This window comes from Erythrolamprus reginae, chromosome 5 (assembly GCF_031021105.1).
Source record: "Erythrolamprus reginae isolate rEryReg1 chromosome 5, rEryReg1.hap1, whole genome shotgun sequence".
NCBI classification, from domain to species: Eukaryota; Metazoa; Chordata; class Lepidosauria; order Squamata; family Dipsadidae; genus Erythrolamprus; species Erythrolamprus reginae.
Window position 1 is genome coordinate 33452299 of NC_091954.1, and position 27568 is coordinate 33479866.

At 42.4% G+C, this 27568-nt stretch overlaps 1 protein-coding gene across 1 annotated transcript in view; it reads right to left on the minus strand.

Moving 5' to 3' along the window:
• The window catches only part of ANKRD22 (ankyrin repeat domain 22), a 41331-nt gene that overhangs the window by 5951 nt on the left and 7812 nt on the right, over positions 1-27568 (minus strand). Inside the window, exons 2-5 of the mRNA XM_070752332.1 lie at positions 23232-23423; positions 13704-13811; positions 6791-6868; positions 2048-2146 (exon numbers count right to left, since the gene is read on the minus strand). Coding sequence (XP_070608433.1) covers positions 2048-2146; positions 6791-6868; positions 13704-13811; positions 23232-23423 — 477 coding nt within the window. The remainder of the gene's footprint in view (positions 1-2047; positions 2147-6790; positions 6869-13703; positions 13812-23231; positions 23424-27568) is intronic.

A 27568-nucleotide genomic window follows, 5' to 3' on the forward strand; every position in this document is an offset into this window, starting at 1 on the left:
AAACGCATATTTTCTTCTATATACACTTGTGTGCCCAATCACACTTGGTCAATAAATAATTCTGTTCTGTTCTTTCTTTCTTTCTTTCTTCCTTTCTTTCTCTTTCTTTCTTTTCCTTCCTTCCTTCCTTCCTTCCTTCCTTCCTCTGCTTATAATCATGAATGATAAATATAAATATTATAAAATATAAAAAGTTAAAACAAGCCAAACACTATGATCCAATTAAAAATGTGGAGGACAGGGGCATGTTGGGGGAGAAGTAGATTAATTGGGTTAACCTATCATTAGAACTTTCCTCTATTTGCTTCAAAGTTTTAATTAATCTCTCCAGTGCCAATTTCAGAAGCTCATGGAAAGCTTTATTTGAGAAATGTTGCAAATAGTCCAGATAGTCTGAAACCAGTGGCAAATGCTAATACAGAATATTATCACTTGAAGTTAATCTCTTCAAAGTTAGATAACATGAAAAGAAGTTTGACCAAAAAGTGAGCGATGGTTGCTATCGCTATGACAAAAAGTCACTGTGCCTTATCAATGAGAATTAAAACTCCTTCTATAACGATTGACTTTCCCACAGAGGAAACATCTGAATATTATTTTATGATATTATTTTATATTTGGGGGGGCATACATGTGCACATCTAAAACATCACTTCTGATAAGCTACTGCAAAACAATATTATTCTCAAATCATGGTCATAAAATGCCTTCTTCTGCTATAGTGAGACATATACTAGCTACAGGTCACCAAGTTGATCCAAATACCACATTCATTTTCTACTGCATTCAACTCTCATTTTCTGTGGTTCGCTGGAGCAGTTGCCATCAATCGAATTAAGCTTCCCTTGTGTGTGCAGAAACAGCTATATGTTAACCTGCCCTTTCCGTGCATGTAAAGTTTCATCATTGGTTGGTTTTCAAATACATTATATGTCTAAGTAATGCTCTCACTGGATTTTATGCTCCATGTTGATTTTTAACTGTGTTATTTTAAGTTTCAGTATGAAATGCTTGCATCTACCACTGTTCATCTTTTAACTTATTCAAATTGTTAAAGGGGACTAACTGTTCTAAATATTATTCTCCCTGTGGGAAACGTAAAACTATTTAAGACAGCATAGGTAGCTAAGGTTGCTAACTTTAACCTTCATGGCTTCACGAGGACTGCTGGATTGCTTACATGTGATATATATAATAAGGAAATAAATATAAACTTTTAAATATTTATGAATTTTGTATAGCTAGTTTTAATCCCTTTTTATCATTTCTTTCCCCCCTTTTGCTTGTTTTTCTTGCTATTATGCATATTTATTTTCCCCCCATGTGTCTTTAAACATCAGTGGTTACTGGACAATATAACCTGAATCCAAATCTCCAAATGTAATTACTTGTAATATATTATCACAAATATTCACATTTTCCTGAATTAGGAAACTAGTAGATGAAACATTTTTTTAAAAAAAAAGTTCCCCTGTTTGGTCATGATTGACTCAAGGTGACAATGCTGATCTCCAATTCTTAGCATAGGGATCTTGCATTTTCTGATAGATGCTTCTATCAGCATGTGGCCCGCATGAAAGTACTGAACACAAAATAATTTCCAATAAAGTGGTACTTATTATCTAGTCCCATTTGTATGCTCCAAATCTGCGGAGAGGGGCGGCATACAAATCCAATCAACCAACCAACCAACCAACCAACCAACCAACCAACCAACCAACAAACAAACAAACAAACAAACAAACAAACAAACAAACAAACAAACAAATATGCTTTAGAACTGCTAAGTAGGCAGAAGCTCTGGCGATAATAATGAAAGCTCACCCTATCACACAGCTCTTGGGTCTTCTGCCCTGGCTGTCAGATTTCCAGCTGAGAAGTCCAGCATCTTAACCACTGAGTCAATGTACCACCCCATTAGAAAAGAACCCCTTATATTTTTTCTTTTCTAAAATAAAAATAGATTCCTCTTTCTTAGTAAAGAAATAGCCCAAATCACAGAGGATGAGCTACAAAATAAAATTGTAATAAGCCTATTTTTCCATACCTTGTCCTTTAGGGAAAGGTCAGCATCTGCTTCAACTAATAATGGAATGATGGTTTGGTTCTTCATTTCACAAGCATAGTGGAGGGCAGTCCGTCCTGACTAGAGAAAAAACAGAACACATATTCTTCAGGAATAAGTTGTATCCTTATCCCAGGGGTCCCCAAACTTTTTACACAGGGGGCCAGTTCACTGTCCCTCAGACTGTTGGAGGGCCGGATTATAAAAAAAAACTATGAACAAAACTATGTATAAAAATGTTTATAGAAAAATATATAAAGAAAGAAGGAAGCACTTTGGCATAATGGTTAATAAGTTAGAAATATAATTGGTGTTGTACGTTTTGAAGGAACATTAAGGAGGGAATTTAATTAAAAGAAAAGTATGTACCTGGATGATAACATTAGAAAAAAAACGTTTGCAACTTTTTTGATGATTGATATTAGTTACTGACAGAATACCGCATTTTATTCAGGGAAAATTAGATGGTACATTGTATTGTTTGAATGTATGTTGAGAGAAAATTTTAAAAAAACTTACACCCCCCCCAAAAAAAATGTCCTTCCTTCCTCCACCCCTCCATTCATTTCATTCTTCCATCCTTCCTTGTTCCCTCCATTTCTTCTTCCTTCCTTCCTTCCTTTTCCCTCCATTTCTCCTTCCTTCCCTCCCTCCCTCCTTTCCACTTCTCTCTTCCCTCTCCCTTTTTTTCCTTCTTTCTCATTTCCCTCTCCCTCGTTCTTTCCCTCCATCATTTTCTCATTATTCTCTTTTTCTCTCTCACATTCTCTTCCCCTCTCACTTCTTTTTTTCTCTCCCTCTCTCTCTTGCTTTCTTTCTCTCTCTCTCTCTCTCCTTTTCTTCTCTCTTCCTTCCTCTCTTTTTTCTCTTTTCTTTTTTTTCTGCCCTGCAACACGCCACGGGGCAGTTGGCTGCAAGCAGGAGCTCCAAGACGGTGGCACCGACATCAGGTCGCAATACATTGCTAGCACTGTGCTGGGCATGGGCGTGGGGCTGGCACTGGCCTGCTGGCTGGGCCGGTACGGAGGTGCTAGCCCCATGCCCAGCGCAGCGTTAGCATGTATGGTGTCCTGCAACATATCCAGCTGTCACCACCCGCCTGTGCCTTGCAGCCAACCACCCCGCCGCCACCCCACAGCTACTGCTGAGTGCCCTATACTCGACCCACACTTGGCTGTGCCACCTTCGCTGCTTGCCCTGCTGCCCCTCACCTGCCAGAGCTGCCCGGCGCAGCCAAAGCGCGGGGTGGAGTAGGCGCCATCAGGAACCCCCCCGCGCACTAACTTGTTGACGGCCACAGCATCCCGGATCGTGGGGAGGGGAGCTCTTCCCCAGCCAGGCGATGGCAAGGCCCTCCCAATGCTCGCTCGCCTGCTGCCCAGGCCCCGCACTTGGAGCCGGGGGCGATGGGACCAGCCTCGGCTTACTTGGCCCCGGTGTGGCCGAAGCGCGGGGAAGAGTAGACGGCGGCAGCTGCTGCTCCAGGCCCACCCCCGAGCTGAGCTTCCTTTGGCTTCCTTCGAGGCAGCAGGTGAGCTTTGCAGCTTTGCCTCGAAGGAAGCCAAAGGAAACTCAGCTCAGGGGAGGGCCTGGAGCAGCAGCAGCTGCTGCCTACTCTGCCCCACGCTTCGGCCACACCGGGGCCAAGTAAGCTGAGGCTAGGCTTGTCGTCCCTGGCTCCAAGCGTGGGGCCTGGGTGGTGGGCGAGCATTGGGAGGGCCTCGCTGTCGCCTGGCCGGGAAAGAACTCACCTCCCTGCGATCTGGGACGGCGTGGCCATCAACAAGTTAATGCGCAGGGGGGGGCCTGATGGCTTGATTACTGCCCCCTCTAGCTGCTCTTGCAGGGCTTCCAGGCTGAGGGCAGAGGCCAGCGCCCTCCCCGCGGGGCAGCAAAGAAGCAAAAAATTGGCACTCTCCCGCTCTCTCTCTCTCTCCCTCTCTTTCTTGCTTTATTTCTCTCTCTCTCCCTCACTCCCTTTCTATCTCTCCCTCTTTCTCTCTCTCTCTCTCTCCCTCTCCACAGCAGACCCCCCCCAATGCCAAAAGTGCCCAAACGCGCGCAAACCTCACTGGTGCAAAATCCCTGAAGAAAAAAAAAAGCGACAATGGAGGGACCAAGACGGTCTGCAGCTGAGCGTCTGGAGGAGGAGGAAAGCCAGGGGGCAGGGAGGAAAGTGGGCCTTCAATTGGCCCCTTTCTTTCTCGCCTTTAGGAAGAGGAACTGTTGCTGCTTGGCCATAGGGCAGCAACAGTTTCTCTCCCTAAAGGCGGCAAAGAAAGGGACCAATTGCAGGCCCGCTTTCCTCCCCGCCCCCTGGCTTTCCTCCTCCTTCTTGCCGCCACCAGACACTCAGCAGCAGAGTGGACGGGAGATTTGGGAGCTTAGTATATAGATTGGTAAAATCTCATACCCTGCCGTGGGCTGGATAAATGACCTCAGCGGGCCGCATTCGGCCCGTGGGCCGTAGTTTGGGGACTTCTTAAAAACTCTTGAATTATCATACATTTATACTTTTGGTCTATTGTTTTGATCTCTATGCTACCCTACTGCAAAATGGCTCCATAAATAAAGCTAAATTAAAAAGTTAAAATTAAATTAAAAACTTCAAAACAAAATTATCCTATTTAACACATGAGTTTGCATCAGTAAGAATTAGCAACCAAATGAAATAGATAAACCAAATGAAATAGATAAAATTTTAACAGGCCCAGACAAAAAATTTATTACTAAAATGTATAACTATCTACTAAATTATGAAAATATAGAAGAAATAGTTAAACACAATATGATAGCGTGGATGACTAATTTTGGCTATGCTATCCAATTGGAAGACTGGGAAAAATTATGGAAAGTAAATTATAAGATGGCACTATCTATACCCTACAAAGAAAACCTATATAAAATGTTTTTCCGATGGCATTACGCTCCAGCTCGTTTAGCTAAAATACATTCGAATATAAGTAACAAATGCTGGAAGTGCAAAAAAGATGTAGGAACATATTATCACATCTGGTGGCTATGTCCAGAAGCAAGGAAATTTTGCATCAAAATTCAGACCTGGTTGGAAGAAATGTTGGATTACAAATTAGAGACCGAACCAGAAATGTATTTATTAGGAATAATTAGAGGCCAACACAGCAAAGAAAACTATTATTTAATAACGCATATACTTACATCGGCAAGATTGGCAAGAAAAGACTCCAAATGAAGAGATGGTGATTTAAAAAATGTTAGACTGTGCCAAATTAAGTAAATTAACATATGAAATACAAAATCAACAAAATAAGAACTACTACAGAGTGTGGGAGAAATTGTACAACTGGATTGGGGGAAAGAAGGGAAATTAGCAGTAAAGGAATATAATGTATAGTAAATAGAATTGTAAAAAAATTAATCTTTATGCATATAGGGGAATGTAAATGTTTAATGTTGTTTGTATGTTGGTTTGCTAAATAATAATAAAAAAAGAATTAGCAACTTCTTCAAATTGCAACCAAGGATGAATTTACATGGCCACCAACTCTTTTTGAATTTGTTCAATTTGTATTATTTTCCGCAAGTGTTCATCTGTATTCCTTATTTGCCTTGAGAGTTGAAAAACCATTGTATTCCATCATAATCATAAGCCGATATTAAATGAAGACAGAGTCAATGATCTAGTCCTATATTATTCCCATCATACAGACTGAAATAAAAATAAGATTTGACCCTGATTTGAACAACCCTACTATGCAATATAGTGCGGTTTTAATTAGATAGTTGGAGCGGGTGAAGCCACACAATTCTATTAGAAGCAACTCATACCTGTTCAGGAGATGTGGTTATTTGCTAAAGGACTCAATTCTTCATGGCCTCTTCTGTTTATTTTGCTTTGGAGTTTTAATGAAAAAGGAACTATTGCATTTTTCTTCCCCAAGAACTGGACCTGCAATCTAACTATATGGCTATATAGTAGACTTCTGCAATATTTGGAAAACATCCTCATTCTGTCTAATAGCCTTTGAGAAAACATGTTAAATTATCCTATTGCATATAAAATTGTTAAATCTAATAGCATTTTTACACAACTACCAGCCTCACACACTTCAAACCGTCTATGACAATTTTGCAGTGCTGCACAAGTATCCTGATTGATGTACCTCTCTGACACTGAACCATTTGCTTGATAATTGGAAGGGCACAACTGGCAGCCATCCAATTGAATCTAATTGGATCCCATCTTCCTTGGTTGCTTTATTTTTGTTTTGTTTTGTTTTTGGTGAGGAAAAACCACCAAAAATTAGCAGCTGAACAATGAGCCTAGGAAATGGCAAAGTTGAAGACATGCTAAAAGCGTGGCAAAGTGTAACATTTTAGTCTACTTGACCCTGATTGATCTCATGTAAGTTGGCTTGCTTGGGTTCCAGACAAAAAAAAAGAACACGTCCCATTTTCTCTCCATATACAATCCTGGTATCAAACTCGATCACATCACATGATGTATTGTGACATATCACAATATTTTTTTGCCTTTGCGTAGCTGGGGTGGGCTTGGCCTGTATATGACATATCGGGCCCATGGACTGCCAGTTTGAGAGGCCCAATATAGGGGAAATCATAGAGAGGGGATGGTCCTGTCCTGCCACATCCTTTGTAAAATGAGCACATTTTTATGGGCCACATTCAGCAACTACCCAAACTGTAATCTAGATACAGTTGGAGTATATGAATAAATGCACTTACATCATCCTGAGCATTAATAGATACACCAGTTCTAATAAGCATCTTGATGATGTCTTCATTCTGCTTACTTTTAGAAACCTGTTTAGTAGATTTTAGGAGTGAGAAAGGAAAAAAATGGAACATTATTGGAAAATGGATAACATTGTCATATTAAGCAATCAGCTAATAAAGACCTTCTCTTATACGTTTATCCAAACCCAGCTGATAACATCTAAGTCAGGGGTGTCAAACTCAATTCCATTGAGAGCCGCATCACGTTTGTGTTTGATCTTGGCAGAGGGCAGGGGTGTGTGGCCAGCTCAACATTACTCATGTCAGGAGCACCTGTGGTGATCTGAGAACTCTGTCCACAAGAAAGGGCTCACAAGCTCAGTTTTCAGCTGCAACAGCCGGGGTGGGGTGGGGTTTTTTTGAGCAAAATAAACAAATAAGCATTAATTTTTTAATTTCAGTTTTCATTTCATTGTGTTCAGAAATGTTCAAATTAATATACTAGTGAAAAAAAGTATTCAAAAAGACAATTCCAGGTCAATATGACCGGGAGGAGTACAAGTGTATAATCTTGCTGTTCTCCTCGGGTCATATTTGACCCAAAACGAAATTTGAGACCCTATAAAAAAATTTCCCTGCATGTCTGAAACTTGAAATTACATGAATGAATTTGTCTCATTTGAGGGGTTCTTTCTAAGGGGTTGGGGGGGGTTGGGGGGGTTGTATCTTGTAATGGCTACCTTGTATCTCCTGTAAATAGTTTGTTCCGTCTTCCAGCGCTGTCTGAGCCGAAGCAGGAAGTCGCTCCTGATTGGCTCAGACGCGGCTGGCTCTTGCTTTGGCGGGAGCCGCAAATGTATAAAAGAAGCGGCTTTTCCAAGCAGAGTCAGTCGGTACTTGCTGAATTGTCACTTGCCTTGCTGAGCTGTCACTTGTTCTCTGAGCTGAATAAAAAGTACCGATTTGTTTGAACCCTGTCTCTGGGTCTACTTCACTGGCGACGAACGGACGGAAGAAAACATCGCGTGCAACATGAGCAAAGTCCAGATCGGACAGGCTCCGGAACTCTTCGACCCCGAGAAAACGTCCTGGGACGAATACATGGCCACCTTCGAGATCTTCCTCGAGGCGGCAGGGATACAGGACGCCGAAGCCGATCGCAGACGGGCTATCTTTCTGAATTACTGCGGCCCAGAAATCCGTGGCCTTGCCCAGACTCTCACCGACCCGCAGCCAGCAAGAACCGTAGCTTGGGACGTCCTACAAGACAAGCTAGCGAGCCATTTCGAACCGACCAAACCAGCCATGGTTTTTCGGCATCAGTTTTCCATGATGGCTCAGAAGGAAACTGAATCAATCAACCAGTTTACAACGCGACTTCGAACGGTACTTGCTCAATGCAAGTTTAAAGACCCGGAAGCTCGCCTCACCGATGCCTTGGTTTTCGGCATGAGAAGCGCCACGGTGAGAAACAAACTCCTCACCGAAGAAGAGCCGACTCTACAAACCGTGATTAAACTAGCGCAAACCGCAGAAGCCGCCGATGCAGCAGCTAGAGAATTAAAAGAACACGGAAGGCGAGAACTCATCGCCAAGATTGACTCCGCGTCTCCCCGCGCCGTGGAATCAGACGACCTCAGCCAACCAGCTCACAACGGGGACAACTGTTTCCTGGTACAAGACCAGCCGAGACACCACAGAGCTACTCACCCAGCCCCCTGCGCGGGCTGCCGGGGGAACCACCAGCGCCATCGATGCCCCTTCAGAGACGCCACATGCTGCCGCTGCAACCGTCGAGGCCACATCGCCATCGCATGCAGAGCAACGGCACCAGAGGAGACATTTGCCACACCGCAGCACCAACGACCACAAAACCAGACGCCCCAACCGCGAGAAAATCGACCGTTCCGCTATTCGGGTCAAAGGAACTACTCAACCGCTAACCGCGACTACTCTAGAGGTAACACTCAATTTTCCGTGAATAACACGGCAACAAAAAAAGGGGCCAAAATTGTTATCTCACTGTTACTAAATAACCAACCATGCTCGATGGAGCTTGATACTGGGTCTAGGTATACCATTATGCCTTGGGAGAAGTTTAAACTGTATATGCCTAATATGTCTAAATCTGATCTAAAACAAACCTCTTTAGTGATCAGAGATTTTCAAGGGGGGGTAATCTCAGTCCTGGGAACAGCATATGTACCTATTGTATTCAAGAATGTCAAATGTACCCTACCCATGCTTATTGTAACGGGGGCTAAGCACTCTCTCTTGGGGTTGGCTTGGATGGAACCTTTGGGGATTGAAATTTCGGGTGTGTGTAATGTAAACTGTGATAATATGCCTAACTTTGTGCAAGAGTTCCCCGAAGTGTTCAGCCCCACCTTAGGATCCTATAAGGGCCCCCCCATATCGTTTTCTATTGACCCCAAGGTCCCACCAGTCAGGCTAAAACCTCGCAGGGTCCCCCTTCCGCTTCTCCCCAAACTAGACCTGCAGCTGGATAAACTTATAAGCCAAGGTATTTTGGTCCCTGTGGAACAAGGGCCATGGGAAACTCCCATAGTTACGCCTCTGAAGCCAGATGGTTCTTTAAGGGTTTGCGCTGACTATAAATCTACCCTTAATAAGGCCCTCCAACATCACCCCTACCCCATCCCGGTGGTACAACAACTCCTACACTCCCTGGGGGAAGGGAAAAGGTTTGCAAAGATCGACCTCGCGCAGGCTTACCAGCAGCTTCCGGTCGATGAACAAACAGCAAACGCACAAACAATCGTAACGCACAGGGGGGCTTTCAAATGCACGAGATTACAGTTTGGGGTGAGCATAGCCCCAGGGATATTTCAGAGCATTATGGAACGCCTATTGTCAGGGGTTAATGGGGCCATCCCATATTTTGATGACATCTTAATTGCAGGGGAAAACCAGGAACAAGTAAACAAAAGAATAAGGGAAGTACTTAAGAGGTTACAAGACAAAGGCTTAAGAATCAAGCCTGACAAATGTGTCTGGGGAACCAACAGTATAGAATTCCTAGGATATAAAGTAGACAAAGAAGGTATCCACCCCACAACAGAGAAGCTGAGAGCCATTAGGGAAGCCCCAGAGCCACGAGATAAGAATGAGCTGCAGGCATTTTTAGGCCTCCTTAATTTTTATTCCGTTTTTTTAAAGCAGAAGGCAACAGTAGCAGAGCCTCTACATCGTTTACTCCAGAAGGAAACCCGCTGGACCTGGGGGGAAACTGAACGTGAAGCTTTTTTCCAAATAAAGCAATTACTAACTTCTAAAAGTGTGGTAGTCCAATATAGTGCTTCACTACCCATTAGGCTTACGTGCGACGCTTCACCGTACGGCATAGGAGGAGTCCTAGCTCATGTTCTGCCTAATAAGACAGAGGCCCCAATAGCATTTTTTTCAAGAACCATGACCAGCACAGAGAGGAATTATAGCCAGTTAGACAAAGAGGCTCTAGCTTTAGTGGCAGGGGTAAAGAAATTTCACAATTACATTTTTGGGAGAAGTTTTGAATTAGTCACTGACCACAAGCCTTTGCTAGGTCTGCTAGCCCCCAACAAGCCCACTCCACCTTTTATGTCTCCAAGACTGATCAGATGGGCTCTTTTCCTTTCAGGGTACCAGTATGATCTCACCCACAAGGGGGGGAAGGAAATCAATCACGCAGACGGCCTCAGCAGGTGCCCCATAACAGACTTAGTGGAGGACCCTGCTCCTTCCACAGATGTACTAATGATAGAACTCGAGGATAACCCACTAACCACGGCCAAAGAGGTAGCTGCACACACGCAGCAAGATCAAATCCTTAAACAAGTGGTAAACTGTGTACTTAAGGGATGGCAAAATGATTCTGTGAAACCTGAATTGTGTGACTTCAAAACCAAAAGACTTGAATTATCTTATGTAAAGGGTTGTCTGCTGTGGGGAGATAGAGTGATCATCCCCAAAAGCCTAAGGGAAAAGGTACTCAAAATGTTACATGTGGGCCATCCTGGGATTGTCAGGATGAAGAGCCTAGCAAGAGGGCATTTATGGTGGCCAGGTCTGGATGCTGATATTGAGAGCTGGGTATCAAAGTGTGACCCATGCCAAGAGTCACGGCCTAATCCCCCCAAAACAACTCCGGCTGAGTGGGAGCAGCCTGCTGGTCCTTGGTCAAGAATCCACATTGACTTTGCTGGTCCAGTGGGGTCCCAGTATTTCTTAATAGTGGTTGATGCGTTCTCCAAATGGGTGGAAATAATAGCAATGAACAACATAACCACAAGTGCCACCATCAAGGTATTGAGTAGACTGTTCGCCACCCATGGTTGCCCAGATATTTTAGTGTCTGACAATGGGCCACAGCTAACAGCCAGGCAATTCGAATTGTTCCTAGATGGCCTAGGGGTCAGGCATGCCCTCATCTCGCCTTACTCGCCTTGGGCTAATGGATTGGCAGAACGTTACGTTCGTGTGGCAAAGGAGGCATTGCGCAGGTCAGGCCCTGGGGATGTACAACAAAACTTGGACCAATTCTTACTCACCCAACACATCACCCCTAACTCGCACACACATGTAAGCCCTGCAGAGTTATTAATGGGAAGGAAACTAAGGTCACCATTAGATAGGTTGAACCCAAGATTCTGTATTAATAATAATCAAATGTGTGTAAAACCTGAAAGAGAAATGTATTTGGGACAAAATGTATATGTAAAAAGTTTTGATGGAAATGTAAATTGGATGAAAGGAATTGTTATTAAGCAAAATGCACCAAAGACTTATATAGTAAAACTAGAGGATGGTCGTTTGTGGAAACGACACATAGACCACATTCGTAAGCGAACAGAAAATCAATTGCCACAACCCGCTGACATGGACTCTCCCCCGTCAACAGACTTTTACACATTGCCCGAATTAAGAGACACGCAAAGGAACTTATCGGGCCAGGGAGAGCCATCCAGCGACGCCGAGCCATCCTCATCCTCCGAAGCCTTCGTTGGGCCCGCCAGGCCAAGTCCGCCGCACCGGGAGAACAGCGGCGAGCCATCCTCCACAGTCAGTGTCGAAGGAGAAATTGAACTGCGCAGGTCAGAGCGAACTTCAAGGAGACCCCACCGATTGGACGACTTTGTCACGTGGCTTTCGTGATGGATGTGTCCAACTATGAGGGGAGGGGTGTTGTATCTTGTAATGGCTACCTTGTATCTCCTGTAAATAGTTTGTTCCGTCTTCCAGCGCTGTCTGAGCCGAAGCAGGAAGTCGCTCCTGATTGGCTCAGACGCGGCTGGCTCTTGCTTTGGCGGGAGCCGCAAGTGTATAAAAGAAGCGGCTTTTCCAAGCAGAGTCAGTCGGTACTTGCTGAATTGTCACTTGCCTTGCTGAGCTGTCACTTGTTCTCTGAGCTGAATAAAAAGTACCGATTTGTTTGAACCCTGTCTCTGGGTCTACTTCAGGGGGGTTAGTTTTTGCTGGGCAAAATATGTTACACTTGTACTCCTCCCGGTCATATTGACCCGGACTAAAAAAAGGTTGTTTTTAGCTATTGGAATTGTTTTTTTGAATACTTTTTTTGCTAGCATGATAATTTGAACATTTCTGAATACAATGAAATGAAAACTGAAGTGAAAAAATTAATGCTTATTTGTTTATTTTGCTCAGAAAGCCCCCCCCCAGCTATGTGCAATTATTTCACTTTATATATAGATTAGCCTGCAAAATCCATTTTTTTTTTTCATTTTATTTTTCATTTCATTATGTTCAAAAATGTTCAAAGTAGTAGGCCAATGCCTACGATAGTCCAAAAATTCTGATTTGGCAGGCTAATCTATATATAAACTCTGTCATGGTGCCCAGGAAAGGTTTCAGGGCATTACTAGCCTTTTCCAATTGGCAGCGGGATGGACAAGCTCCACCCATTTCTGCTTCGCTGGCCAATCAATGAGAGGGATTAAACTTCTCCCAAAATGCAGAGAAAGGAAATGCTTTATTCGCAGTGGCTGGCTCAAAGCTTCTCACACCACCGAGAGAAAGGAAGCATGTCCCATTATAAGCTGGCCTGCCAATCTTGGGATGGAGCGCAGCCCCTGCTTCTTCCCAGTTAAACAAGGGAAGGAGAGTTGAAAGTAGCGATGACTCTGGGGATGGGCGCAGCTCCCAGGGAGACTAGACCAAATTTTTAATCGACCTCTCCTCCCCCCCACACCATCAATGGTGTCCCGCTTTACCAATGTTCAAATCTGGTCACCTTATCTTTGTCGGACTTCTCCACATGCCCAGGAACCTCTTCTGCTTTTAGAGAGAACTGGCTAATGCTAAGAAGATGCTCTGCTGATGTTCTAAATTTTCTGGGACTTTAAAAAAAAAAAAAGCTGGAAAAACGCCTGTGCAAATGTGCAACTCCTAAAAAAGCCTTTTGGGGATTTTGCCAGAGATAAGAGATTATTACAAAGGAAAACTGCCTGGCAGATTTTACCAAGCAGAGATTCTAACCATTAGGGCAAGTATCCAATATATTCCAATAAAGAAAATTTAGAAAGTCGGTATCAAGAATCCCTGCAACTTTCAAAAGCAAGCTATATAAAGAAAAAAAATCTCCCAGAAAATCTTTTTCTCATTCTTGTCCTATATGTCAATTTTGGGCTCAGGTGTGGTGGTAAGTTGAGGACTGCCTATATTGTTTAAGGACTAATTTTTCACATGGAAATGATATGAAGTGCTTCATTGTGATGAATCACAGTTATCTCTTTGAATCAGTAAAGAGAATTATGGTACCCTTAGAGCCCAAAACTCCTGCTGAGTTGAATCTAAATCTAAAACACAACAAAAACCTAAAAGAACAACAACCTTGGTAGAAAGAACAGGACACATGGATTATAACTGTAGGCATCATTTGATAGTTGTTTGACCTGGAACTTACCATGACAAGATATCCGAGTAGCATGATAGGCATTAAGAGTATGATGAGCAAATAATCAATGAAACCGAATCGTTTTTTGACTGCGTAGTGCAAACAGGTTCTTTCTTTCTAGAGAGAAAGGAAAGAGTTTTAAGGCCTTTTCTCAATGGGATCACACTCTCTTAAAACGTCATATACACACTTGGGTAGTAATTCTGAATGTAAATCTGTTATTCTGAATCTAATCCCCCAGAGGGCAGCAAAAGACTTGTTGGCTGATAGCAGCATCCATTCCTAGATACAACTGGCTTTAAAAAAGTAGTATATTATAAAAATAACTTCCAAGCTTTATTTCTCTAATATATTCTACATACAGTGGTACCTCTACCTAAGAACACCTCTACTTACAAACTATTCTGGATAAGAACCGGGTGTTCAAGATTTTTTGCCTCTTCTCAAGAACCATTTTCCACTTACAAACCCGAGCTCCCGAAACTATAACCGGAAAAGGCAGGGGCCTCTCTAGGGAATCTCCTGGGAGGAAACAGGCCCTCCACCCTCCCTGTGGTTTCCCCAATCACACACATTATTTGCTTTTACATTGATTCCTATGGAAAAAAATTCTTCTTCTTACAAACTTTTCTACTTAAGAACCTGGTCACGGAATGAATTAAATAGGCAGTTGTCCGACCGAGCAACCAATCACCATTGACCAATGATTGACCACTCCTAGAGCGGCCTCTGGAGAAAACACTGGAACACTTCACCTCCTCTACCAGTAGAAGTGGGATGGGCCAATTCCACTCCATTAGATGGTCCCTCAAATAACCTGCCCCCATGCCAAGAAGACATTTGAAGACATTCCCTCACACATTTGTCTGTTTGTTTGTTTGTTTATTCCAATACACAATACATATTGAAGAGAATAGACATGAGGTATTATATATAAAGAAAAGATATAAAAATAGAGGAGAAGATATGTGAAAGGGAGAAAAGATATATGATATATGAGATAAGGAGAGACAATTGGACAGGGGATGAAAGGCATACTAGTGCACTTATATATGCCCCTTACTGATCTCTTAGGAACCTGGAGAGGTCAATCGTGGATAGTCTAAGGGAGAAATGTTGGGGGTTAGGGGTTGACACTACTGAGTCCGGTAATGAGTTCCACGCTTCGACAACTCGATTGCCAAAGTCATATTTTTTACAGTCAAGCTTGGAGCGATTAATATTAAGTTTGAATTTGTTGCGTGCTCTTGTGTTGTTGCGGTTGAAGCTGAAGTAGTCAATTGACAGGCAGGACGTTGCAGCATATGATTTTGTGGGCAATACTTAGATCATGTTTTAGGCATCGTAGTTCTAAGCTTTCTAGACCTAGGATTGATAGTTTGCTTTTGTAGGGCATTCTGTTTCAAGTGGAGGAGTGAAGGGCTCTTCTGGTGAAGTATCTTTGGACATTTTCTAAGGTGTTGATGTCCGAGATGTGGTATAGATTCCAGACAGATGAACTGTATTCAAGGATGGGTCTGGCAAAAGTTTTGTAGGCTCTTGTGAGTAGTGTGAGATTGCCGGAGCAGAAGCTGCATAGGATCAGGTTAACAACTCTAGAAGCCTTTTTGGCGATATTGTTGCAGTGGGCTTTAGCACTTAGGTCATTTGATATTAGTATCCCAAGGTCTTTTACCGAGTGGGGGTTGGCTGTGAGATTTTGTTTATTCAGTTTATTTATTTATTTGTTTATTTATTTATTTATTTATTTGTTTGTTTGTTTGTTTATTTGTTAGATTTGTATGCCACCCCTCTCCGCAGACTCGGGGCGGTTCACAGCAGGATACAACAATTCATGACAAATCTAAATATGATTTAAAATATTTAAAAAAAACCATTTACTAAACAAACATACACACAAACATACCATGCATAAATTGTACATGCCCGGGGGAGGTGATTCAGTTCCCCCATGCCTGACGACAAATGTGGGTTTTAAGGAATTTACGAAAGGCAGGGAGAGTAGGGCATATATGAGGTTTGGATTCTTTTTGCTGATGTGGAAAGTAGAGCATTTGTTGGTTGATATTTGAAGTTGCCAGGTGTTAGAGCAATCTGAGACAGAGACAATCTGAGAGAGAGGAGGCGGAGTAGCTATATTCTACAAAAAAATTGCTGAACTTAAAAATCCTCAAAGTTGCACAGGATCTATCGGTACCCGAAACTATTGTCTGTGATTTATCCTTAAATACCACAATCCGCTTCTTACTCTGCTATAGAGCCACAGACTACAACATCGAACATGCTAACAAATTATCCACATTACTAACGTGGGCAACCAACTGCCTATACCCCATTATCTTCCTCGGAGACATCAACCTACCACACATTAACTGGTCCTTAAATGAATGCAGCACGGAATCCATCCATTCTAATATATAGAATACCGTCACCTATCTGGGACTCGACCAACTAGTAACTAACAATACCAGACTTGATAGCTGTCTGGATCTCATCTTCTGCAACAGCAAAAGTGCAACATATGGCTTACAAATAACAGAACCATTTTCCAATAGCGACCACAGCATGATAAACTTCAGTCTCAACCTAAGCCATACCATGATCCACCAAAATAATACAACACCAAAATTCAATTTCAAAAAAGCGAACTACGAACTCATTGAAGCCCACCTCTCAACATTAAACTGGAAAACTCTATTCTCTGAATGCTACACTACTGATGACTACTACAACACATTCCTACTCAAAATGAAAATTATCATCAGACTTCATGTACCTCTAACATGTACCAGAAACAAAAAAAAATAACCTCCCCATCTCAATAATAAAATTACAAACAAGAAAAAAATCTCTCTGGAGGAAAAACAAAAAAGGACAAGTTTCCATCTTCAAAAGCCGATATAAAAGCATTTGCAATCAAATAAGAGCAGAACGCCTTAACTACTACAGCAAACAAGAGGAAAACCTCCTACGCAACAAATTAATAGAGCTTTCTACAACTTTGTCAACAATAAACTCAAAGACTCTAGACCTATCCCACCTCTCAAAGGACCCAACAACAAAGAATACCATGATGATTCATCCAAAGCCAACCTCCTCAACTCTTTCTTTGGCTCTGTCTTTGTTAACAGCAGTGGCTCATCCCCCAATTTCATCAATCGCACCTCAAACTCCCTCAATGACCTAACCCAAGTAGACTTCTCTGAAGACCAAGTTGAAAAAGCATTATGTGACCTTAAACCTTCTCTATCATTCGGACCAGATGGTCTTTGTGCTTAGTTCCTAAAAAAGCTCTCTTCTGCCATAGCTAAACCACTAAGCATAATTTTCAAAAAATCCTTCAGAACCAGCACACTTCCTAAGCTATGGTTGAAAGCAATGGTCATCCCCATCTTCAAAAAAGGAGACCCCTCTCTTGTCGATAACTACAGACCAATTTCACTATGCTGCATCCCATGCAAAGTCATGGAATCAATTATAAACAAATCAATTACTCTCCATCTAGAAACTAATAATTTGCTCTCTAACAATTTGGTTTCAGAAAAGAACTATCCTGCAACCTGCAGCTCCTCCTCTGCAAAAATATATGGACAACTCATCTAGATCAAGGGAAATCTATACAGTGGTACCTTGACATATGAGTTTAATTCATGCCAGAGCCGACCTCGTTGTCGATCAATTCGTATCTCGAACGAATGCATTTAGATTTGGCTTTTCGCGCCGAGATAACTGGAAAAAATTGAATTCTTGCGCCAACTAGTGGACGCTTGGCTTGTATCCCGAATTTGAGCTCGGGTGTCAAACAGAAATTTTGCTTGCGCCTCAGCTCGTAACTTGGAATACTCGCATGTGGAGCAGCTCGTATCTAGAGGTACTACTGTAAATGTAACTTATATCGACTTCTGCAAAGCCTTTGATTCAGTAGTCCATGACAAACTACTCCTAAAACTCAAATCCTATGGCATCTCAGGATCCCTCCACAGCTGGATTACAGCATTCCTGTCAAACAGAAAACAAGTGGTCAAAATAGGAAGCACCGTATCCCCCCTTATCCCAGTTAAAAGCAGTGTTCCCCAAGGTAGTGTACTGGGACCAACGCTCTTCATTCTCTACATCAATGACCTTTGCGATTACATCACAAGCAACTGTGTCCTCTTCGCTGATGATATAAAACTCTTCAATACCACCGATAACACAACTACTCTCCAAAAAGACCTTGACGCTGTTTCTAAGTGGTCCAACACATGGCAACTCCAAATCTCAACTAGCAAATGCTCTGTTCTACACATTGGGAAAAATAATCTGAACTCCAAATACGAACTGAATAATCAAATTATCACAGATAATCCCCACTCGGTTAAAGACCTTGGTATACTAACAACAAAAGTTTTAAGTGCCAAAGCCCACTGCAACAACATAGCCAAGAAGGTTTCAAGAGTTGTAAACCTAATCCTACGTAGCTTCTGCTCCGGCAATCTCAAACTACTTACCAGAGCTTACAAAACATTTGCCAGACCCATCCTCGAATACAGCTCATTCGTTTGGAACCCATATCGCACCTCAGACATCAACACCCTTGAAAATGTCCAAAGATACTTCACCAGAAGAGCCCTTCACTCCTCCACTTGAAACAGAATACCCTACGAGACTAGACTTTCAATCCTGGGCCTAGAAAGCCTAGAACTAAGACGCCTTAAACAAGATCTAAGTATTGCCCACAAGATCATATGCTGCAATGCCCTGCCTGTTGGTGACTACTTCAGTTTCAACCACAACAACACAAGAGCACACAACAGATTTAAACTTAATATTAACCGCTCCAAACATGACTGTAAAAAATATGACTTCAGTAACCGAGTTGTCGAAGTGTGGAACTCATTACCGGACTCCATAGTGTCATCCCCAAACCCCCAACACTTTACCCTTAGATTATCCACAGTTGACCTATCCAGATTCCTAAGAGGTCTGTAAGGGGCAAGTACAAGTGCATTAGAGTGCCTTCCGTCCCCTGTCCTATTGCTCTCCTATATCTCCTATACCTTTCTTCTATTCCTATATCTCTTCTTCTATTCTTTCATTGATAAGTTCTATTACTATATCTTCTTTTCTATTCTTTCATTGATATATTTTACTATGAGTATCTCCTCTATAACCTTCATCATGTATTTTACTATGTGTATATTTATATATACCCACTAAAACCCTCATTGTGTGTTGGACAAAATAAATAAATAAAATAAATAAAAATAAAGTTGAGGTCTTTTTGGAGAATAGATGTGTTATCCGTGGTGTTGAATAGTTTTACATCGTTGGCGAAAAGAACACAATTGCTTGTGATATGTTCGCAGAGGTCATTGATGAAGAGAAAGAAAAGAGTAGGACCTAGTACGCTGCCCTGGGGAATGCCACTTTTGACAGAGACGGGGGTAGAAATGGCGCTTCCAATTTTGACAACTTGTTGCCTATTTGACAGGAATGCAGTAATCCAGCTGTGGAGGAATCCTGAGATGCCATAGGATTTGAGTTTTAGGAGTAATTTTGTCATGAACCACTGAGTCGAAGGCTTTGCAAAAGTCAATATAAATTGTATCAATGGATTTTCCTTGATCTAGGTGGGTAGTCCATATGTTTTTGCAGTGAAGTAGTTGTAGGTTGCAGGATAATTTCTTTCTGAATCCAAATTGTTTGTTAGAGAGTAGGTTATTAGATTCTAAATAAAGGGGGATTGATTGATTTATAATTGATTCCATGATTTTACAAGGGACGCAGCATAGTGATATTGGTCTATAGTTGTCAACGAGTGAAGGGTCTTCTTTTTTCAAGATGGGGATGACTACTGCTTTTGACCACAGCTTGGGGAGTGTGCTGGTCCTGAAGGATATTTGGAAGATAATGCTTAGAGGTTCGGCTATAGCAGAAGAAAGCTTTTTTAGGAAATATGCACAAAGACCGTCTGGTCCGACTGATAGGGAAGGTTTGAGGTCACGGATTGCTTTTTGAATGCGGTCTATAGTGAAGTCAATTTGGGTTAGGTTGTTGAGAGAGTTTGAAGTGCGATTTGCAAAGAATTGCACCCGGAAGCAGATGGGCAACCAGCACAGCTTTTGGAGCATTGGTCTTACAGAGGCCATTTTGCAGGACCCTAAAACTCCCTCCGCCATCTTACTCTGCACCAGCTGTAGCTTCCAAAAGCCCTTCAAAGTTGGAACATATTACAATGTAATATAGAGCACATTACAACAGTTCAACAAATAAGTTCACAAAGCCATGAAGAACCAACATACAGCTAACGCAAGAAATGAAATAAAATGAAAGTAAATAGTTTCAGGTGCCGCTTCCAGACAAGGCGTCACTATAACCTGCATGGAAGCGCAACATTTAGTAGTGCTGTTTATGATATTTTACCCTCATTTCCCAGAAACATTCATAAGAAGGGAATATTAAAGGTGGGATTTTAGAATTCGAGAATGCAAGCACCTTCCACAAAACATTTGTGATTTCATAACTTTGTCCAAAGAAGTTTGGATAGAGGATGTTGTGGTACTTGGAGACAGAAAAGAAAAAGAACTGTAGAAAACTGCAAAATACAAAATACAAAGACTATATATAGCAAATAGAATGACTGTAGCAAAACATAGCAAAAATAGTTCCAATAGTCATAAGAACCTGAGGCATAATTCTAAAACATCTGGAGCACCTCTGCTTGATCAACATCCTGAACACTACTGACATTGACAAAATCACCATCAGTCAATAGCAAAAGTCAGCTATAATTGGAACAGTTTATAATCCTGCAATAATATTTTTAACACTATGAAACAATATTGGTCTATCCCTAGGAAGAACCCAATAGGTGTATAAAAATGACAAATCCAGTCTAAACATTTGGCTAACTGTGCAATCAATAATAATAACAATGACAATGACAACAACAACAACAACAACAACAATAATAATAATAATAGTAATAATAGTAATAATAATAATAATAATAATAATAATAATAATAATAATGTGCCACAGTGGCACTGAAAAAGGGGAAAATTCCTGAAAGTGAGGGCATTGAAATGCCAAATGGTCAAACCATCAAGTGCCACCAGCCAGAAACCTACAGATACTTGGGCATCTTGCAACTGGATAATATCAAGCATGGCCATGTGAAAACTGTGATCAGCAAAGAGTACATCCAGAGGACCAGAAAAATTTTGAAGAGCAAACTGAATGGTGGCAACACTATCAAGGCTATAAATACGTGGGCCATACCTGTCATTAGATACACAGCTGGCATAGTGAACTGGACTCAAGCAGAGCTGGACAACCTGGACAGGAAAACCAGAAAATTAATGACGATCCATCATGCACTATACCCTCGCAGTGATGTTGACAGGCTGTATTTACCAAGGAAAATAGGCAGCAGAGGACTTTTGCAAGTGATGCAGACAGTGGAAGAAGAGAAGCATGCATTAGCTGATTATGTGAAGGAGAGCAAAGAGTCAGCGTTGATGGAGGTCAACAATAGGAAACTTCTCAAGGTGAAGCAAACTAAGGACCAGTACAGAAAAACTGTAACTCAATGTCATATGGACAGTTGGCGGGACAAACCATTGCATGGCGAGTTCTTGGAGAAGATTGAAGGCAAAGTGGATAAAGAAAAGACCTGGTCATGGCTTTCAAGTGGAACACTCAAAAAGGAGACAGAAGGATTGAGGAGAAGCAGCTAGATAAATTAGTGAAATACGAAGATCTAAAAATCAAGCTGTAACGACTCTGGCCTAAGCCAGTGAAAGTGATTCCAGTGATACTTGTCACACTGGGCGTAGTGCCAAAAGATCTCAGCGGACATTTGAAAACCATCAGAATTGACAAAATCTCCATCTGTCAATTGCAAAAGGCTGCTTTGCTGGGATCAGCAAACATAATTCGCTGCTACATCATGCAGTCCTAGGTGCTTGGGAAGCGCCCAACTAGTGATGAAATACGAAATCCAGCATCTCATTTGCTGTGTTGTATTGACATAATAATAATAATAATAATAATAATAATAATAATAATAATAATAATAATATCCTATTTTCCCAAAATAAGACATTCCCGGATTATTTTATTTTATTTTATTTTATTTTATTTTATTTTATTTTATTTTATTTTATTTTATTTTATTTTATTTTATTTTATTTTATTTTATTTTATTTTATATTTTATTTTATATTTTATTTTATTTTATTTTATTTTATTTTTTATTTTATTTTTATTCTAAAAAAAGAGACAATTTAAAAGACAATTTATAACCCCTTAACAAAATCACGCATATCTTTTGCAGCCGGATCTTGAAGATGTGTCATTTAATCAATGGCCTCAGGCCAGGTCTTTAAGGCTTTCTGGAAGGCCAGTAGGGGGCAGTATGGATCTCAGGAAGCAGCCTCAGAGAAGATTCTCCCTGCGGTCCCACCAAATGGCACTGCTTAGCCAATGGGACCTGGAGAAAATCAATCCTATGAGACCTTATCGGTCATTGGGAGCTGTGTGGCAGAAGGCAGTCCCGAAAATAGTCTGGTCCTAAGCCATGTAAGGTTTTATAGGTGATAACCAAGACCTTGAATTGCATCCGGAGACTGACTGGTAGCCAGTGCAGCTCACGGAGAGTTGGTGTGATGTGCATAGCAATAAGGCCAAGTGCTTATTTCAGGGTCTTATTTTGGGGAAAATGCAGTGATTAATAATAATAATAATAATAATAACAACAACAACAACAACAACAACAATAATAATAACAACTACAACAACATTAATAACAACAATAACAACAACAATAACAACAACATTATAATAATAGATAACACCAATAGTAATAGGTGCCTTGAGTATGTAGATAGTACCCACCCCTATGCAGAAGAATAAAACATTTGGAGGAATATTTAAAAAGGCAGAATATTATATTTTCCAAAGGGAGAAATGGAGAAACATGTTTTGTAGAGGCAGAAAGCAACCCCCACTTTTTGTTGCAAGCTTCACATCCATTACATGTACAAATCTTAATATTTTAAGAACTTTATTAGAAATTATAATTGCAATAGAATATTACTACAAACTAAAAAGAATTAAAAGGAAAAATAGATGCAGAAAAGAAAACTAGAAAAGGAAGAAAAAAAGAATACAACAAAGAAAATGAGAGGAAATTACTTTCTTCACAAGTATAAAAAAAAATTAGTAGCCTTTTCTTAAAATACAACAAATTATCTCTTCCTCTCATATCTTACCTATAAACAAATTTTGGGTTACCATAAATATCAGTTAATCTCATTTTGCCTCTATGCCTGGATTTCCTGCCTCACCCTTCAGAACTCAGAAAGGAATCCTACATGCCCCCAAAGTTTAGAGGTGATTTTAAAGCAGTGTTTTTCAAACTTGCCAACTATAAGATGTGTGATCTTCAACTCCCAGAATTCCTCAGTTAGCATATCCATCCTCTATTCTCTTTCTAATCACTCCTGGTTTTAGCAACCTAAGAAGAGATCTGATTGCAGTAGCTGTTCTCACCTTATTTTTTATGTTCACATTAGCATTCATTTTCAGAAGGTGTCTGACAATTCTATTGTGTCCCTTTTTGCATGCACAGATTAATGGCGTGTCTCCAGTCAAATAGTCCTTGACATTCAGATTATTTCTGTTTTCTTCCAACAGGAGCTGAAGTTCATTGAAGTCATTGTTATAAGCTGCCTGGCAAATGGGCTGAGGAAAGGAAAGAGAGAAAGGTAGGAGGACCTCAGTAAGTAGTTTCAACAGCTTTTGATTTAAGATAAAATGATAAATGTATTGTGGGTTGTTATTTCAGCACATCCATCCACCCCTTTGAATTGTAGCACACAAACTTTTTTCAACATACAGATAGTCCTCGACTTCCAACCATTTGTTTAATGACCATTTGAAGTTACAACGGAACTGAAAAAAAGTGGCTTATGACCATTTTTCACGTCTATGACCGTTGCTGCATTCCTATAGTAAAATTAAAATTCTTGGCAACTGGCATGTATGTATGTACGATGATTGCAATGTCCCCAGGTCATGTGATCCCTTTTTGTGACCTTCTGACAAGCAAAGTCAATGAGGAAGCCAGATGCATTTAACAACTGATTTATTAACCCTTTATGCATGGCAGGAGACAAAGTTGGATAACTTCCATATGCGCTATTTCCAAATATCCTTGACATCACCTACATAGCTCAGGGCCAGACTATTTACGGGACTGCCTCTTGCCACATAACTCCCAAAGACCAATAAGAGCACACAGAGTTGGCCTCCTCCAGGTCCCGTTGACTAAGCCAGCGTTTCCCAATCAGTGTGCCGCGGCACACTAGTGTGCCGCGCGACACGGTCAGGTGTGCCGCGAAGCTCCTAGGGAAGCTGCAGCTGGGCGGGGCGCTGCCGGCGCCGGTGCCTCCGATCTGGAACTCCCACTCGCAGCTGTCCCCCGGCTCCTGCCGGTTGCCGCTGTTTCTGGCGCTCTCCTGCTGGGCCTCAAAGAAGGAAGGCGGGAAAAAGGAGAGCTTCGTTCTTCGCGCCTCCTTTTTCCTGCCTTCCTTCTTTGGGGCCCAGCAGGAGAGCGCCAGAAACCGCGGCATCGGGCAGGAGCCGGGGGACAGCTGCGAGTGGGAGCTCGGAGGCACTGGCAGCGCCCCGCCTAGCTGGAGTTCCCTGGCGTCGGCAGCAAGTGTCCTTTGGGGCCCGGCGGGAGGGCACTGGCGGTGGGAGCGGGAGGGTACCGGCTGCAGCGGCCCCAGGCGGTCGCGGGGGGATGGGGGCAGCGAGAGGGAGCTCCAGGTCGGAGGCACCGGCAGCGCCCCGCCCAGTTGAAGTTCCCTGGCGTCGGTGGCAAGTATCCTTTGGGGCCCAGCGGGAGGGCACTGGCGGTGGGAGCGGGAGGGTGCCGGCTGCAGCGGCCCCAGGCGGTCGCGGGGAGATGGGGGCGGCGAGAGGGAGCTCCAGAGTGGAGGCACCAACGGTGGCGGTTGGACGTGCTGCTGGACGCCGTACATGCTGCGCTGCAGGGCTGGCATATTCGGCATCCAGCAGCACATCCAGCTGCTGTCGTCAGGGCTCCTGCTCGCAGTCAGCCGAGAGAGAGAGAAAGAAAGAGAGACATAGCAAGAGAGGCAGAGAGAGAGAGAGTGAGAGAGAGAGACTTAGCAAGAGAGACACAGAGAGAGAGAGAGAGAAAGAGAGAGAGAAAGAGAGAGAGAAAGACATAGCAAGAGAGGCAGAGAGAGAGAGAAAGAAAGAGAGACATAGCAAGAGAGACAGAGAAAGAGAGAGAAAGAAAGAAAGACATAGCAAGAGAGGCAGAGAGAGAGAAAGAGAGACATAGCAAGAGAGAGAGACATAGCAAGAGAGGCAGAGAGAGAAAGAGAGAGAGAAAGAGAGAGAGAGAGAAAGAGAGATATAGCAAGAGAGGCAGAGAGAGAGAGAGAAAGACAGAGAGAAATAGCAAGAGAGACAGAGAGAAAGAGAGACAGAAAGAGAGAGAGAAAGAGAGACATAGCAAGAGGCAGAGAGAGACAGAGAAAGAGACAGAGAGAGACATAGCAAGAAAGACAGAGAAATAGAGAGAGAAAGAGAGACATAGCAAGAGAGGCAGAGAGAGAGAGAGAAAGAAAGAGAGACATAGCAAGAGAGACAGAGAGAGAGAGAAAGAGAGACAGAGAAAGAGAGAGAGAAAGAAAGAGAGATAGCAAGAGTGGCAGAGAGAGAAAGAAAGAGAGAAAAAAGCAAGAAAGAGATAGCAAGAGAGACAGAGAGAGAGAGAGAGCAAGGGAGAGAGAAAGACATAGAGGAAGGGAAGGAGGGAGAGATAAAGAGAGCAAAAAAGAGAGGAAGAAAGAAAGAGGGATGGAGAGAGAGAAAGAAGGGAAGAAAGAGAGAGAAATAGGGAGAAATAGAGTGAAAGGGAGGAAGAGAGAGATTTTTTTGTCCAAACTTTTCTTTAGCTCCCCCTCCCCCCGTTCAATGTTCCCCAGGATTTTGAAAATATGAATAATGTGCTGAGGCTCATAAAAGGTTGGGAGACACTGGACTAAGCAATGCAGGTTGGCAGGGCCGTAAGGGAGGGCCTTCTCTGTGGCCGCCCCAGCTCTATGGAACCAATTACCCCTCAATATACGTACTTCTCCCACCCTACTTGCCTTCCATAAGGCCACAAAGACCTGGCTTTGCCAGCAGGCCTGGAGGGGCATGAACCAACAACTGACAAGGCCAAACTGTATGAACGGTATGTATACATGTGATTGCGACTGTTTTATAATTAATGTGTTCTTTTTAATATGGGGTTTTATAGTTTTAGAAATTATATTCGATTTCTTATTTTTCTGTATCTACAGTATTTGTATTTGTGTTTATATTATTACTGTAAGCCGCCCTGTGTCCTTTGGGATTGGGCGGCATAGAAATCGAATAAATAAATAAATAAATAAATAAATGACAAAGTTCCAAATAGTACAGTCTTGGAACATGCTGGAATTTCTAGCATGTGTACACTATTTGAAACAGCAACGTCTTTGCTGTCTTGGGCATGTTGTGAGAATGGATGATGGGTGGATTCTGAAAGATCTGTATAGTGAACAGGGAAAGTGCCTCAGAGGGAGACCACAGCTGCAGTATAAAGATATCTGTAAGATGGATTTAAAGACCTTGGGAATGGACATTAACAGCTGGGAAGCCTTGAACTCTGATTATTCAACTTGGAAACTAAAGATGCAACGTGGCCTTCTCCACTTCAAGGAGACACTTGTTCAGCAGCCTAAGGCAAAGAGACAGTCCCGGAACCAGCAAAATCTGGGGGCCACGCAGACGCAGGGGAATGAGTGGATCTGCCCTCAGTGTCGAAGAGATTGCTATTCTGGGATTGGCCTTTTTAAAAAAATTATTATTATTATTATTATTATTATTATTATTATTATTATTATTAATTAGATTTGCAGACCACCCCTCTCCGAAGACTCAGGGTGGCTCACAACAATGAAAACAGTACAAATCCAATATTTAAAAGAATTTAAACCCCTTCATGTAAAAAGCAATCATACATGTCACACAAACCATGCATAAAACAAAAACGGTCCAGGTGAATCAATTTCCCCATGCCTGACAGCAGAGGTGGGTTTTAAAGAGTTTGCGAAGGGCAAGGAGGGTGGGAGCAATCCTAAACTCTGGGGGAAGTTGATTCCAGAGGGCCAGGGCCACCACAGAGAAGGCTCTTCCCCTGGGTCCTGCCAGACGACATTGTTTCATCGACGGGACCCAGAGAAGGCCAACTCTATGGGACCTAACCGGTCACTGGGATTCGTGTGGCAGAAGGCGGTCTCGGAGATATTCTGGTCTGATGCCATGAAGGGCTTTATAGGTCATAACCAACACTTTGAATTGTGACCTGAAATTGATCGGCAACCAATGCAGACTGCGGAGTGTTGGTGTAACATCGGCATACCTAGGGAAGCCCATGACTGCTCTCGTAGCTGCATTCTGCACAATCTGAAGTTTCTGAACACTCTTCAAAGGTAGCCCTATGTAGAGAGCATTACAGTAGTCGAACCTCGAGGTGATGAGGGCATGAGTGACTTTGAGCAGTGACTCCCGGCAGTGTTCTCTCTAAATTTTTTTTGGGGTGGGCGGAAAAGTATAGTGTCTGAGCGGCAGTCCCTTCAGGACTGGGCGACACAGAAATAATAATAAAATTTCCCTCTCGGCTTCTGGGCAGGTTTGGAAAACTCTGAGTTGATGATGATTTTTAAGTGAGCGATTGCTCACCTGCTCAGCTTAGAGGGAACTATGACTCCCGGTCCAGATAGAGCCACAGCTGGTGCACCAGGCGAACCTGGGCAAAGGCC